This window comes from Quercus suber, unplaced genomic scaffold (assembly GCF_002906115.3).
Source record: "Quercus suber isolate HL8 unplaced genomic scaffold, Cork oak 2.0 scaffold_789, whole genome shotgun sequence".
In the NCBI taxonomy this organism is placed as follows: Eukaryota; Viridiplantae; Streptophyta; class Magnoliopsida; order Fagales; family Fagaceae; genus Quercus; species Quercus suber.
Genome location: NW_027070225.1, coordinates 1,413 through 18,511, shown reverse-complemented (window position 1 = coordinate 18,511; position 17,099 = coordinate 1,413). Strand labels below are relative to the sequence as shown.

The following is a 17,099-nucleotide window of genomic DNA, read 5'->3' as shown; positions in this document are numbered from 1 at the left end:
ACGTTCATTGGACCATCTATTCTTTTGTGTGCATTACGGATGTTCAGCTGTAGAATCTGCTTAAGAGAACTGGAGTGACCAAATGGAAATGAATTTCAAATCCATGGGAAATTTGTGCCAAACATAAAATGAGTTGGGAATAGAAAGTGAGTACAAGATTTAAGAAAAAGAAAATGAGTACAGCATATGAAGAGTGGAAATAAATACACACCCAACACAAACCAAACAATACCTTATTATCCATGTACTGAAATTTATACCAGCAACATCTAACTAGACATCCATCAATCCCACTTATAAAAACATATAAATGACCCATTTATTAATTATGTAAACTACTAATAAAGAATATTAATATGTTCGTATCAACAATAGAACTATTATGTTGAAGAAAACAGTAGCATCAATCTAGTTATAATACAAAGAAAAACACATTTTTTATAATGTGAAAACCAAAAGAAACAAAAAAGAATTATATAAAAAAATTGCGCTTTTATAAAGCTTCATATTCCTAAAATGGTCCTTATCTGATCAGGAGGGTGCCTTGCCAATGACTTGGGGTCTGGATAGCCATTTGCAGGATCCATGATTGCCTTGTACATAAGCTCATAAGCTTCAGCCAGTGATTTAGCCACTTGGATACAAGCTTCTGAACGCAGCTTTGGAACCTGCATCTGCTCAAATTCCGGCAGAGAACTCTCACTTCCCAAAACAAGCCCAAAGAAAGCCTTCAAGCACTCTGAAAGAGAGGCTGGAGCTGTGTCCTCCAACTCTGCTAATGGGGCCCTTGTATTGCCAGCCTCCTTGTTGAGTGAGTTATGGAAGTGAAGCATCTTTTGTGACAAGCCACACCTTCTTAGGATGGCCTCAACTTCCTTTTCCACAAGGACACGCATGTGATTATCTATCATTGCTCCCAGGTTCTTCACATATTCAGCTGCAACCTCATGTCCATATAATGGTTGTTGGATGGCACTCAAGCAGTTGATGAGGAAGATCTTGGAAGGAGTTTCATTATTCTGCTTAAATACATGATATCAGGAATTTTAATAAAGAAGCAATAAGGAAAATTTCAAACAAGATCAATTTATTACATCATATTATTTTGTATGTGCAAAACAAAAAAGTTTTGTCAACAACCAGGATACATACATAAAATCACTTTGTGGATAGTTACAAAATGCATGTTTATTCAAAAAATAACATGCATCTTCATTCCATCCATAAAAAATTACAATTTACAACACTAAGAGAATTGAAAACATCTTAGGATTGGCATGGGAACATTTTGAAATCTAGCGAGCAGAAACACAGAGGACACAAGCACCATCAAGACACAAGCACAAACCTGGGAGGATGGAACAGAACTGCTGCTTGACAGGAGAGCATCAACTGATGATTTACTTATTTGTCCTGGGTCAGAATTCATTCTACTTCTTCTTGATGAGAAACCAGCACCTTTGGATTTGTGGGCCTCTGCTGCTTGCTCACACATCTGCAGTGAATGCGAAGTGAAAATTTTCATTTTAAATATTGCATATACCAAAGAGATAATAATGGTTCTAAAATTTTGAACTGAAGTGATAAAACAAATAAGTGAAGATTGAAGAACTAATAACCATATGTAGTGCTTCGGCTTATTTTACATTATCAAAACAGTTTTTGTAAAACTGAGCAACTTAGTTCAACTTGTATCAAACCCAGAATACAAATTTATATGAAGCAATAAGAAAAGAAAGTTCTCATTGCATCATTTGCATTATGATGACATGATCAAACAGGTTTTAGTCCAAAAGTTTGGCTCACAAGTCTCAGCATGCAAACATGAACCTTGAGTGAGCTCTCCCACTTACAGGGAGCACTTTTTTGCAGGATTATACTGTGCTACAATGACAAGCTCCTGAACATTTAAAATGTTCTCTATATAAGATGACATTTTAGAAAAATACCAAGTACACAGAAAAAATTCTGCCACTTTGTTAAAGCATCATGCAAATTAGCAAGCATATGGCATTTACCAGAAAATATGGAAAACAAACCTGAATAATAGGATCAAGTAAAGCAGATATAACTGGACCAAAATCAGGCTTCTTCCCTGAAGCTGGAACCATCACACTGTTATGGGTCTCAATTATTTCAAGAAGCACAGAGACCCCTTCTCTTACTGCTGGTGGAGGGGAAAGATCAACAGCAACTAGGGGGGGATACCGTAAAAGCTTTTCTCCTCGACTTTTCAGAATATCAAAAGAAGTTTTCTGAGCAGCATCCTTCAGTGCCCAAAGAGTATTACAGAGAGCTGTTTCTCTCCCAAGTAAATCTGAAATCTAGACACAAATACATAGTTATAACAAGGCATCTGAGACAATTAGTATATCAATAAAAGAAAAGAGCTCAACTCACAGTGTAGCTGTAGAACTCCAGTGTGTTACTGAGTTTATATGAAATTATAAGACTAGGTTGAGATTGTAAAACTTGTTCAACTCTCACTTTAAATGGCCGGCAAACTCCTTCAAAAATTCTATCCAGAACAAATGTCATGTCAGACTCTGTCTTCCCAGAATCACTCTCCAGGCTCGTAGAAAATCTCTTTGCAGTTGGTCCAGTATCTACCACAGCATCGGGATCTAGTAACGCAAGAACAAGTTCTCGTTCAGATGCTAAGGCCTGCATAGAAAGCAATAAAACACAATTAACAACTTTTTTTTAAAGGCACCACTAGAATAGGCCAGAACCAAAAATCAGATGGCATTAATATCACACCTGATGTAGCCAACCTAGCATGTCCCCTACATATCGTAAGGGATCATGAGCATGCACTTCAATAGGCCGAGGCAATCCACCAGGTCCTCCACGCGTAAGAGCACTTATAAATCTTCTAAACAATGCATTATGCCTCATATTTGCCACCTGTAAAAATAATGAATACACATATTTTATGACAAGCTGCTAGAAAACCCATGAGGTATGTCATGTTTTTGAGTTACTGATCAGCAAGCTATCCACAGAATCACCTCTTCTGCACAATACTTAAAAAGGACAGGCCGTTCCTTGAGGCAGCGAACTGCTGTCTTCAAGAGCTCACTAACTTCAGGATTATCAGTGTCACCTAATTTCCTACACTCTCCCTGAAGCCACCTATAAAAAAGATATAAGAGATATATATGTATGATTAAATCATTCCAATCACTTCATGCAGAAGCGCAAAGAAAATTTTATTATAATTTAGTCTTGTTTAATTTTACAAGTCAATTTTGTTTTTTTTGGTCCATTGGATTTGGATTTTTAGTTTAGGTATTATTAGTTAGTTAGACCATTCATAGTTTATTTAAATTTCCTAGAGTCAAGGCTATTTTTGTAATTCAATAATTTGGTTTCCTAACTCAATTATGATTAGGATTTAACCCAACTAGTTTATATAAGCACACTACTGTACTTCTATGGAGACAGTTTGCTTGAATAAAATTTCATTTGGAATTTTCCTAATAGTGTGATGTTGACTCCAACCAACCTTAGGTGCTGAGTCCTAGGCTTTTTACTTTTCACCTTTTCTACTTTGTTTCTTTATTGCAATTTTCTTTTAGTATTTGTCCTGTGTCAAGTTTTGGTCTTAGAGATCATTGTTCTACATCAATTTTAGAGCAAACTTCAATCGGCCACAACCACTATTACCTGAGCAGCACCACCAAAACTCCACCCAAGCGTTCAATCATTGCCACCCTATTCGGTCAACTATACCCACCCACATCCAAATCTCAACGGCATTATAAACATTGAAATCAAACCCAGATCTTGTACCAACCCCCACCCCCCCAAAAAAAAGTGTCCATTGATCGGAAGCCATTTTACCACCAAATCACAAGTCGTGCTAACAAAGTCCAGTTATTCAACCACCGCCATCAACACCCAAAGACATCTTCCAAATCTGGGTCACCCAAAACCCTTCATCCATCACGTATGCTTCCTCAACATTGTACCGCCATCACCTAAATGGCTCCTTTGTGTCCAGCGTAGTCACCACCATCCTCTCCACATCATCGTTCCCAACCCTTAACAATGCCAGACAACTTAATCAGCACCTTGACATTACAACTCTAAAGAAAAAGGAATTAAAAAGAAGAAGAAGAAGAGAGAGAGCACTATCACCATCACTCATGCAACATCCAGATCCAAACACCACCCATCACAACAAGACCCAACCCATGAGCCCATGACTCAAACTCTTCAGCGACAACCATCAAAGCTCAAGCTTGGTTTTTTGATCCTACAGCTCATATTAATGGGCAGCCTTGATCAGATTTAATATGGGTCTTCAGCCTTAAAAGACATTACTTCGATGCAGCCCGCTGAGGAGGCTGATTCACCACTACCACCATGCCCCTCAACCCATTTTTCTAAACACACCTCAATCAGTTTTCTAGAGTTAAGGGCCTGCACCCAGATTTCTAAAGATCACAACCAGAACCATCAAAGAATCCACAATCCCTTCAACCCTTACTATTTAAAAATAATCCCATTCAACTTAGCCCAAACAAGTTCACATCAGACCAACCTAACACAACCAGTTTTGATTAGTATATCAAGGAACAAAAACTAGCAACTCTCTTGAAAACCATCCAAGACCTAAACCAAGAAACTGCAAGACAAAATACCCAATTAGACAAAATAATGGCTTCCATCCAAAACTACTCAATAATCTCAAAAGTAAAGCTTCACACATGGTAGGAAATAATGTTGACACCAATTTGTGTTGAAGTGGAAGTACAAATCCCAACAAATCTTGCTACCGCACAAGAAGAACATAATGCAAAGTCTGATCAACCAGTTGAAATACCTGAACAAAGTATAGTAGACTTAATACAGCCTATTGGAGAGTCAAGTATAATGCTTATATATGACAATGAAGATTTCCCACTACATGGCGAAGAGAAAATTTCAGCAAGAGAGTAAAGAATTAGTGAGTGCACATGTTGCAAATGTATTTTTTTTTTTTCTAATAAACCCTCTATGGTGCATTCTTGATGAAGCAGGAAAATTTGATATGGTAAAGTTTCCTGAGGATCAAGATACAATCAATAACATTTACAACAATGATTCCACCTATTGATTTTGTCATTCCAGACAAGCTCAATGGTAAGGTGGAACAAAAAGCTTCTTTGTTTTTATTGCTACCAAAGATGATTCAAGAGTTGGTGCATGTATCCAAAGCAAAAATTCTTATCCTTCAAAACTCGAGTAAAAGTTATCTTCAACCAAGGGACAGTGATGTTGGAAGCGCAGAGAAACTTTTATTTTAATTTAGACTTGTTTTATTTTGGAAATCAATTGTATTTTTTTGGTCCACTCAAATTTTAATTTAGGCATTATTAGTTAATTAGGTTATTACTAGTTTATTTAAATGTCCTAGATTCAAGGGTATTTTTTTAATTCAACAATTTGGATTTTCTAAGTCAATTAGATTTAAGGTTTAGTCCTAGTAGTTCATACAAGCAAATTATTGTACACCTTGGGGGACAATCTGCTTGATTAATAAAGTTTCTTTTGGAATTTAAAATTTTCCCAATGGGTTAGTGTTGACTATAGACAACCAGAAACATTACTGTCACAGTTAGACCAAAAAAATCATATGCAATGCAAGAGAAAGAGCTTTATATCCAATCATTTTTTTTAAAATACCTTAGGGTCAAAGAGAAACAAAGCATATAACTGGAACTTTTTAAAAATAATAATAAGTAATGAAAACTTTATTGAAAAGAACAGAAAAAAAACATGGCTGCCTCCATGTACACAGGCAGTGTACTAAGAAAGGACAAGACACGACAGAAGGTACATAAATCTAAAAACTCTACAACAAAAGACAAGGAAGAACCACCCATCATAGCCATCCAATCATACAAAGGACACAAGAAGAAAAAACACATAACTGGAACTGTTATTGAGAACAAAGGAAACAACAATGACAGATCAACAATGAAACCCTAAGTCAAGTCAGAGAAGATAAACCCCTATAAGAGAAAGCCGCACAACCAGAGTTACGTTTACCATACAAAGAAGTGGGGAAGGGGGCTAAGAAAGAGAGAGCATTTTCAGTATATGAAATGAAGCACCAGCTAGCAGCCTAGCATGCTAAGATCAACTAGTTGGAGAGCCTGGAGCCTTCTTCCTTGGTCATCTGTCTTAATATAAGTGGATCCAATTCATCCAGTTGCTCTCAATTTTTTTATACAAGATTCAGATATTTTTTTATAGGTAAGATTCAGATCTTGACATACTCTGGATATTCAAGATGATACCTTTCATCATGAAGTTACTATAAGCAGGGATGAACTATGGGTTGCCTACTCGAATTCCAAGCAATAATAGCAAATCTGATCTTCTACTATCCTTCTCATTTTCTTCAGTTTCCTAAGCCTCTAATGTCCCAAGATTCTATAACCCACTCGTCCTGGTGATTTGGGTTCTCCTCCACATGGTGCATAGTGCATTCCCATTTCTTCTACCCAGAATAAGTTTGATCTGCGCGCCTGGCCTGAAATCCTCATAGGACAGACTCAAATTTTCATTTATGTTGAACAATAACAAATCAACAATGAAAACCAGCCTCAAGTCTTTCCAACCAACTTGAATGGGTTAAATTCATATTCAAACAAAGGAGGGTCTAAATAGTGTTCCCAAACTTCAAAACTCTTCCATGTAGATCAAGGGCAGTTTCTGCCAGAAATGATCCACTTAACTGATAGAGAAGATTCAGTCTTTGTTTAGGTGGATTAGGTTCCTAATGGTCAAACCCAATGGCAATAATAATTAAATCTACATAGTTTTCAAGAGAATGATTGTGCAAAATGTAACTATTCCTTGACGTTTCTGCGTAGGGTAATCACACATTTAATGCAACCAAGCAAGAACCTTAAACCAAAAAAGAAAAGCACCTTCCACATTTCCACCAAAGAAAACTAAAATGACAATCAAAAGCCAAGTAAAACACTTGAAGAAACTAGGCAGAAAAAGGTGCAGCCAGCTAGAAAAAAGCTCCAATCGGTGAAAGAAATCTATGCTTCAGCGGTTTTCCATAAAAGAGAGAATATCAACTTGATTATGAACCACAGACCATAAATATAATACATTCACTTTTTTCCATGAACTAGAGATCTAACGTTATCAAAAAAGAATCAGATTCAATTTACCTCATTCCACCAATTTGGAAGTGCAGAAGTAAAAAGTTTATAAAAAAGTATATACATGTTTTTTTATATAAGAAATATATATATATATATATATCTGTGTGTGTGTGTGTGTGTGTGTGTGTGTGTGTGTGTTTTAGAGAAAAAGCATTACAACTAATGCGCACATGAAACGGTTGTCATACAAGTTCATCTCAGGAACAAGAAATACCTGGTGATGTGTCCTAAGCAGTAATTTGCAGTTGGCATGAATTTCTTGAACATGGGAGAGTGCCTTGAAAAAATTCTCATTGAGATCTTCCTCCCTCAGTGCATTTATCTAACCACGCATTAAAAGCAAGAATTAGATAGACAAGTCAACAACAACAACAAAACCTTAATCCCAATTTTTAGAAGGATTGGCTATGGATCGTCAACATGGTTAACATACTAGTTAGAGTTGGCCACATTTATTATTTTCCTTTGTTCTATTCTATCTCAAGCCATACCCTTTATTACTTCATTTATTGAAATATAATGGAATAATTAGACAGACAAATTGAATTGAAACTTGAAAGAAAGGAAGCAAAAAGTCAGCAACAACATAGCCCGAGTCCTAAATTTTTTTTTTTTTTGGGTTAGCTATGGATCATCAATAGATTCGTCAATGTCAGCCACATGTATTCTTCCATATTCTATGTTACTTTGTTTTGTTAATTGAAATGTAATGGAATAATTAGATAGAAAAATTGAATCGAAACTTGAAAGTGATGAATTCTATGGGGGTTCCCAAACACGAAAGCTTATAGAGTTACACGAAATTCTTGTCTGAATTGAACCATGCATAAGCCAAAAACCAAAAATTGAACACAAGTTTTCAAAACATTGACTCAAGTGTCTAGTATTATGTACTCGCAAACGACAANGTGTGTGTGTGTGTGTGTGTTTTAGAGAAGCTTCACCTGCACAAGCGCTCATATGCTCCTTCTTGGTACACAGCCATCATATCCATGAGCTCCAAGCCAGCACGCTGTGAATAATTCCTCATGTGAATGGTAATTATCAATATATTTAAGCTGATTCAAAAGCAGGAAAAAAAGAAAGCTACTCTCACATCCAAAAGCATGGAAACAAAAAAAGAAATTTAACCTCTCACAAGTTAAAAAAAGAGTGAATCAGACAACAGAGGCACATTAAATCAGAAATTAACCAACAACATGAATACTAAATCTCCTGGCATTCAGATCCATCTAGGCTAGTATCTCTCTTGTCTACTCCGCAAGTACTTGGGTTTTGGCCCTTTTACTTGGAGGCATTTAGATCTATCTACTATCTAGGATTCTAGCAATAGTGCCAAGAGCCCAGTAGCTTACTGACATTTCCTGGGGTGGGGGGGAGGGGGGGGGGGAGGGGGGGGAGGGGGGGGCAGGGGGGGGGGGGGAGAGGGCGGGGGGGGGGGGCGGGGGGGGGGGTGGAGGGGGGGGGGGGGGGGGAGGGGAGGGGGGGGGGGGGGGGGGGGGGGGGGGGGGGAGGGGGGGGGCGGAGGGGGGAGGGGGGAGGGGGGGGAGAGGGGGGGAGGGGGTGGGGGGGGGGGGGGGGGGGGTGAGGGGGGGGGGGAGGGGGGGGGGGGGGGGGGGGGGGAGAGGGGAGGTGTAGGGGGGGGGGGGGGGAGGGGTGGGGGGTGGGGGAGGGCGGGAGGGGAGGGGGGGGTGGGGGGGGGAGGGGGGGGGGGGGGCGAGGGGGAGGAGGGGGGGAGGGAGGGGGGGGAGGGGGGGGGGGGGGGGGGGCGGGGGGGGGAGTGGGGGGGGCGGGGGGAGGAGGCGGGGTGGGGGGGCGGGGGGGGGGGGGGGGGGGGGGGGGGGGGAGGGTGAGGGGGAGAAGGGGGGGGGGGTGGGGGGGGAGGGTGGGAGGGAGGGGGGGGGGAAGGGAGGGGGGGGGGGGGAGGGGGGAGGGGGGGGGGGAGGGGGGGGAGGGGGGGGGGGGGGGGAGGGGGGGGGGGGGGGGGGGGGGGGGGGGGGGGGGGGGGGGGGGGGGCGAGGGGGAGGGAGAGGGGGTGCACAAATCATTATTCTTCAATTGTTCCTGAAACTTCCATATTTTTAAACAACCCCGTTCTGATGAATTTAGAAATGGGCTCCCAACTTTCTATATGATTCCCTAATTAATTCACATTCAAAAACATCTTTTTGCAACAGGCATAACTTGTAAAGCAATTGGGCTGAAGAATTAAATCCAAAATTCAATCTTGTTCTCGAGTTATAATATTTCGAGATCACTTGCATAGTTATGGCATTTGAGGTCCACTATGAATGCAAACATGTATTCGTTTCTTCCATTCTATTCTATCCAAAATCACACTCATAGAAAGTAAAGGAAAAAAGTAAACCCAGATCTCTTATTTGACAACAAGAAACTTTAGAAGAACAAACCTCGTCGTTAGAGAGCTGGTAATCGCGAAGAAAGCACGAAACAATCTCTTGCCGTTGGGTTGTGATTTCAAGCTCCTGCTTCAATCTCTCGGTAGTACTGATGATGTCTCCAGTTTTTGCACTGCAACTGTCCAATGCTTTGGCGATCCTATCGCAGCAATCGGAGAGCGCATTGACCTGCTCCTCCACGCGATCCAAGGCGCGCTGAGCAGGATCGGAGGCGCGGAGGAACTCGCGGTTGATGTCGAGAGCGCGGGTCTCGATAGTGTACCTGAGATTGCGGCGAGACTGAGGAGTGTTTTCGGTGTAGAACGATGATAGTGTGTTGAGGGAAGATAAGAGATCCGGCGAGTCCGTTCGGCATTCTAATACCTTCTTCAGCTTTCTTGACAGTCCCGGAGCTAGTCCCACCGTGCTGCTCCCCATTTTCCGATCTCTCGAGATCTCGAGAGAGTTTGAGTGAGCGCGTACCAAGTGTTTGCGAAAATGTCTGAATGAATTTGTTGCTTCAGCGTTCGTTGATTTTCTCAAATCTGTTTGTTGGAAATGGAAATGAAGAGTGATGACTGATGTGATGAGTTAGAGGAGTGAGTCTCTCTCTCAAGCCCAGCCCAATGTGCTTTGGTATGGGCTGGACCCTATATTACAAGTTTCCAAACTAACATTTTCTTTTTTTCCTTTTTATACTTTCGGTTTCAAAAATTCTATCTTTTATCTCCAAAAAAAAAAAAAAAAAATCATGGGAATTTCCTAAATTAGAGGTGTTCTTTTCAACTTGATTTTTTTTCTTCAAATTTATAGATTTTTTAGAATGACATATTAATTTGTAACTCTTTTGTAGATAAGATTTGTAACTTTTTTTTTTAATAATTTTTTTTATTTTAAAAAACAAACACACACATACACACAAGGGAAAGAGAAATGGTTTTAGATCATCATTATTGGTGATGCAAAAAATTTAGCCATTTGATACTACAAAAAGTAACTTTATCTATTTTTTACCTCACTTTACAAAATACCCAACATTAGTGATTTTATTTTAACATTCAATACAATAAAATAATATATCTACTACAATAAACAACAACTACCACCATTAATACAATAAAATAATATAACTTTTAATAAATTTTTTTTTTTTTACCATCTTAGCTACGGTGCACAACCATCTTTGGCTGTGCACTGTAGCTCAACAACCAAATTTTTTAGCTTTCCTTCCATCATTGCAACATGCTTTTTAGTATTGGTGGAACTAAAAAGTCATATAATTATTTTTAGCACCACCAATACTAATGCTTTTAGGTACACTATAATTCCACTCAAAAGTCATGATAACTTTTGTATAAAATTTGTAACTTAATTTACATATATACTAGTTAAAGGCAAGGAAGACGATTTCGTACCGTACCGGCCGGTATGGCCGATATATTTCGTTCCGGTGCGTACACCGGTACAGAAACGGTGGTGTTTCGTACCGGTTTTAATACCGGCCGTACCGGACCCATTTCGTCCATACCGGGATATATACCAGATTTCGGCCGGAAATTAGATACCGGACCAGAAAAAAAAGAAAAGAAAGAGAGGTGGATTTAACACAGTAACTCAGAAATTCTCCTCCTCACACCGATTTGGGATCTCTTCATCTTGGCCTCGCACTGGTGATAGCAAACCTGGCTGGCAGTGAACAGCGGCACCGGCATTGAAGCAGTGAAACGGAGTTGAATGCCTAATCTAAGAAAGAGGGAGAGATAGATCAAATCTGAAAACATGTCTTGGCTAATGGAAGGGAGATAGTCTCGTGTTGGAGAGAAAAATCTGAAAATATGTGTGGTGGGAAGAGCAAGTCACGTGAGATAAAAGAGAGTCTTGGAAATGTGAAATGGGAAGCTGTGCTAGTCAGTAAGTTAACGTGTGTGGAGAAAAAAAACTGACAAAAGGTCTTTGAAAGATGGGAAAAATTTTGACTTCTTTGAGTTTTACCAACCCTCCTCTCACGTAATATCTCACCTACTGCCCTTTTTTTTTTTTTTTTTTTTCTTTTTTTGGCCTTATACTTTTATCTTTGTTCATTTTTTATAATAAACTTATTAGCTTAACAAGTTTAATGGCTTAAAGAATTAACTTTTACCAAATAATTAAAGTTATAAATATACAAATAATATTTATTTATCTTTAAAATATATATAAATAATATATATATATATTTTAAAATAGCGTAAATCCGAAACGGTACACCGGTATTAGCCGATATCGAAATATATCGTTCCGCTGACCAAACCGGTACGGTCTCCGGTACGAAATTGACTTCTTTGCCTGTGCATTGTACGATTTTATCATAAACTTAGAGAATATATTATATTTTATCTTATAAACAATAACGAAATAAATAATTATTATAATAACAAAATGAACAAATTGTATCGGTATAATAACTATCAAGTGTAAAAATGATAACACCTAAATAAAAAATTATTATTTTATAACATACCTGTAGGGATAAAAGCTCACATTTATATATTGGACCTTGAGCCCTATTTGAAGATATAAGTACGTCTGAGGAGGAGTAAATGATTGGAAAAAACCCTGAACTAGAGAACCACACAAAGAAATAGTAGAGGAATATAGTCCGAGGAGTATGTCCTCCTCGGATATGAGGAATATCGGTCAAGCAAATACCTGAGTTGTTTAGGTTACCTTCCTGGCAGTTCCCAGTGATAAGGATGAACTACAGGCACTTATAAAGATGATAAGAATAGAAAAATATCTAAAGAAAAAGCTGCTACCACCGCATTAAATGCACTGCAGCAACTTTTCTGGTCGCATTTATGTGGAGAAGACCTTTGAACAGTGCAGTCTCAGCAGCCACCACTCATGGAGAACCAAGGAAGGTACCTGATGGGACGTATACTCAAGTGAAAGCCTAGATGAAGAACAGGATGGATGATCAAAATAGTCTGAAAGAAAACTATATAAATGTAAGAGACCTCTCATGAGAGAGGGATCGGAAAATCTAGGAAGAGAAAAAGAATGAAGATTTACTATATCTCTAAGAATTGTATTAGTTTTTAATCTCCTCGGACATCAATTTATTGAAGTTTGAAGTTTGTCTTTGCACTAATTCATCTTTTAAAGTCTTGATTAACTGTTGTTTAGTTCACAAACAGCTCAGTTCTTTCACTCACTCTCTACATATTTATTGTATTGGGCTTATATCTCATATCTTTTGGGCTTGAGCTACAAATTTTGACCCTACAATACCAATTGTGATTTAATGTGAATTTAGTATCTTTGGGAGATTGTTGAATACCTTTTTGTACACTATATTTTTAGTGTATCATTGTTTTTGTTTGTCATTGTTCTTTATTGAACTCTTTAGTCCTTCGGGGCTTGTTACTCGAGACAAAGCAACATACAAAAAAGACTAAATGGATCGACTGCCTTCTTTTATAGGTCAAAGTGTACAACACTAATTAAAAGTCAGTTAGCTAAAACTATTTCAATTAGGGGAAAAAATATCAAACTGTTATGAACAATTTATCATCAAATTTATATCAAGACATGCTTATTAATAAGCTAAAAATAAGATTTTTCTTTAAATCAAAATTGAGAGGATAAAAGCAACATATCACCATAGGAACCCATGTCATAAAACATCCAAAAAAAAAAAAAAATTCATGTCTAAGAATATTTAATGATTGATTCTCAAACCATAAACATATAAATTGGATAAAATTTAAGGAAATTAGGTTTAAAAAACAAGGACAAAAAATACACAAAACCTATTCAATTTAATGAGAAAAATATTAGAGTAAACAAATACATATCCGCAAGGTTGTAAGTAGAAGAAGAGAAGAATAGAGAAAAAGTACCGTATGACAGGTATTTATTATGAATTATTCGATATATATATATACACACACACTTTTCACATTGAAGAAGTTGACATGAACAAAAAGTCTAAAGTTAGTCTAATTTGTGGAAGTGTGAAACTAAAATCTAAATCTTTAAAGAAGTAGCGTGTGAACAGGATATTCAAGGAAAAAAAAAAGTCATAGTGTGTGAAGAGAAAATTAAAAGAATTTAGTGTTTTATTTAATCGCTAAAAGTAGTTGCTGTTTTTATTTAGTGTTTTATTTATTTTTAAAGTAGTTGCTTTTTTTATTTTTTATTTTTTATTTTTATAATGTTGGTGTTCTTTTTTAAGTGTAGTAATATAATTTTTAAAAAACATATAAAGAGGCTTTGTTGTTTTAGCTGGGCATGTTTTGTATATTTAAACTTGTTATTTAGTGGTTTGATCCATGTTAAAATGTTTTTCCTTTTTGTGTGTGTGTGTGTGTGAGTGTAGTACTCAATGATTAAGATCTTACCGGCATTCTCATAGAATAAAAATAAAAAAAAAAGGATCTCACCGGCATATTAGTCCAGTAGTTTGCACATTTTTGCCCTTTAATTGTTGGCATGATTCAAAACAATAAGATATAATTATAATAAGAAAAGGATTAGACAACGAATTTGGATTGTAATCAAATTAAGATTTTTATCTATTATAGGATAAGAAGATAAAAACAAAAAATTATATCTTTTTTTTTTTTTAAATCTATAAAAATTTCTGCATTTTGGTGAAATCATTTGGCGCAACCACATTTTCTAAGTCCAACTTTTATTATATAGTATGTGATTTTTTTTCTTAAAAAAAAAAAAAGTTTTTTTGATAGTAAAAGGGGGGAGTCCAAAAAAGATAGTAGCTTAATGAATATTTTTCTTTTTGTAATTTAGCTTATGGGATATATTCTCCAAAGATGCAAAGTTGATTTCAGTTGGCTGAATTTTTTTATTCATGTGATGTCCATCTCCAAGGAAATAGGTTTGCACGTATGCCAAAGATGTTATTGATTCTTACTTTTTTTTTTTTTTTTAATAATTTTTTTATAATTTTAAATTTTTTATTTGCACGTATGCCAAAGATGTTATTGATTCTTACTTTTTTTTTTTTTTTTAATAATTTTTTTATAATTTTAAATTTTTTATTCTTACTTGTTTAACAATAGAAAAAGTTCCACTTCCGCCTCAATTCTATGATGTAATGCAGTCTATTTGGCCTCTTCACTTTAATAAAAGTTCACATATTTCTTTCTCCAAAAAAAAAAAAAAACACTAAATTCTTAGCACCAAAAATGGGACTTGGCCCTCCCAAATATTTGAGCTAGTCCAATAATACTTTTAAAAAAATTGCCCAATTGATCTAGTAGTTGTAGATAAATTTTTTTTTCCTTACATTCATTTTTTATTGTAAAATTTGTTTTTGTGTTTATTAAAGTTTTGGATCATTCATGTCTTTAAATACTTTATTAGTTCAATTGAAATTTCTTTTACTCACTTTAATAAATAATTTGGTAACTTATATTAAAAATGAAAACTATAAAGGATTCACTATGAAGGATACTAAGTTATATGTGTATAGATGTATATGTTTATGCATGTTTATGAAAGTTTGTATAAGCCCTCCAAACAAAAATTTCTGACTACGCCAGTGGTGACTCAAGAATTTTTTTTTAGGGGGGGTTCAACAATGATAGAGCAAGAAATTTGTCATGAGAGTAAGTAAAAAATAAAATGATTTTTTTTGTTCTGTACATACAACTTCCATATTATATACAATAATCTAAAATATTATTCTAAATACAATTCAGTATATAATAAAACTATATTGTACAATAATATAAAAAAAGTTATTAATAGTTTAAAGATCAGTAAGACAACAAATATAATTAAATAATTAATCATAAATTTTTGTTAAATTAATAATAACTTATTATATTTATACGTATTGTCAATTAAATAAAAATATATGATAAAGAAGAATACTAACGCACATAAGAGTAGAACTAGGAGTAATGTGAAACAAAGAAAAAAAATAGTAACTAATATAAGTTTTTGCTTTTGAAGTGTATGGTTTTTTTTTTTTTTTTTTTAGAATCATGTATGGCTTTTTAATTATATATGTGATCACTTTCTTGGAATTTGAGCAAGCACTAAAAAACTTCTTGGACTTGAAAATCTATAGAGTATTTATCAAACAATTTGTTTAAATAAAGACAAAAACTAAGAAAATACAGAAGAGAGAAAGAGAGATAAAGAGAATGGGAAAGAATCACAAATGTAAAGTAAAGTAAGCCAAGAGTCCTGCAAAGAATATACATATATATTTTTAACAAAGGAGCAAAAATGAAACTTTAAAAAAAGTATATATATATATATATATTCAATACACAATACTTTCTCAAAAATTTTATAACAAAATCTAGGTGGTAAGTTGTTAATGGTAGGTAAAAAGTGATATTAATTATGGGTCCAAATAAAAATCAGTTATATATAACTTGCCATATAACATTTATTGTGAAAATATTGTAAAAGTAGCATTAAGATGATCATATTCAAATTTATTTTAGTTGGGTTTAAATAAAATTTAGGATGAGAGTATTCAAATTTTTATTTTAGAGGGGCCAAAAAAAAAGTTAAACAAATTTATATATATAAAAAAAAAAAAAATTTGAGAAGTCAGGGGGTTCAAATGAACCCCCGGGCTTGAACACAACGTCACCCCTAGACTACGCGCCTAAATACACCTAATAGATAGAGTTTTTTTCTAACTCATTTACTCAATGGATACTCAGGTACCTGGTGGTTATCACTTCTGGATTTATTTCATAAGAAACTAACTTATTTCAACTAAATTAAATTCTCAAGATTTCTAAAATCAATTACCTACCAAACACTAAAATTTATTTCTCGAGAATTCTTAACAACCAAGATTTTAAACTATCGTGTCAATCGAACAGTACCTTACTGAAAAAACAGTGTGTAGGAAGGAAATAAGGACAATGTGTATGAAGGATACTAAGTTATATGTGTATAGATGTATATGTTTATGCATGTTTATGAAAGTTTAAAAAAAAAAAAAAAAAATCATGGGAATTTCCTAAATTAGAGGTGTTCTTTTCAACTTGATTTTTTTTCTTCAAATTTATAGATTTTTTAGAATGACATATTAATTTGTAACTCTTTTGTAGATAAGATTTGTAACTTTTTTTTTAAATAATTTTTTTATTTTAAAAAACAAACACACACATACACACAAGGGAAAGAGAAATGGTTTTGGATCATCATTATTGGTGATGCAAAAAATTTAGCAATTTGATATTACAAAAAGTAACTTTATCTATTTTTTACCTCACTTTACAAAATACCCAACATTAGTGGTTTTATTTTAACATTCAACACAATAAAATAATATATCTACTACAATAAACAACAACTACCACCATTAATACAATAAAATAATATAACTTTTAATAAAATATTTTTTTTTTTACCATCTTAGCTACGGTGCACAACCATCTTTGGCTGTGCATTGTAGCTCAACAACCAAATTTTTTAGCTTTCCTTCCACCATTGCAACATGCTTTTTAGTATTGGTAGAGCTAAAAAGTCATATAACTATTTTTAGCAC

General features: G+C 35.6%; 1 protein-coding gene across 1 annotated transcript; it reads right to left on the bottom strand.

Annotated features, from left to right (window-relative positions):
* Nucleotides 1-294: 294 nt before the first annotated feature.
* On the bottom strand, nucleotides 295-10,178 carry LOC111992980 (conserved oligomeric Golgi complex subunit 6). The gene is made up of 8 exons (XM_065767268.1): nucleotides 9,587-10,178; nucleotides 7,328-7,497; nucleotides 3,012-3,135; nucleotides 2,761-2,907; nucleotides 2,401-2,664; nucleotides 2,040-2,324; nucleotides 1,349-1,495; nucleotides 295-1,019 (listed from the first exon to the last, which is right to left on the bottom strand). Exons 1-8 carry the CDS (start codon nucleotides 10,010-10,012, stop codon nucleotides 504-506), a joined length of 2,079 nt encoding a protein of 692 aa, XP_065623340.1. The 5' UTR covers nucleotides 10,013-10,178; the 3' UTR covers nucleotides 295-503.
* Between the last annotated feature and the right edge of the window lie 6,921 nt (nucleotides 10,179-17,099).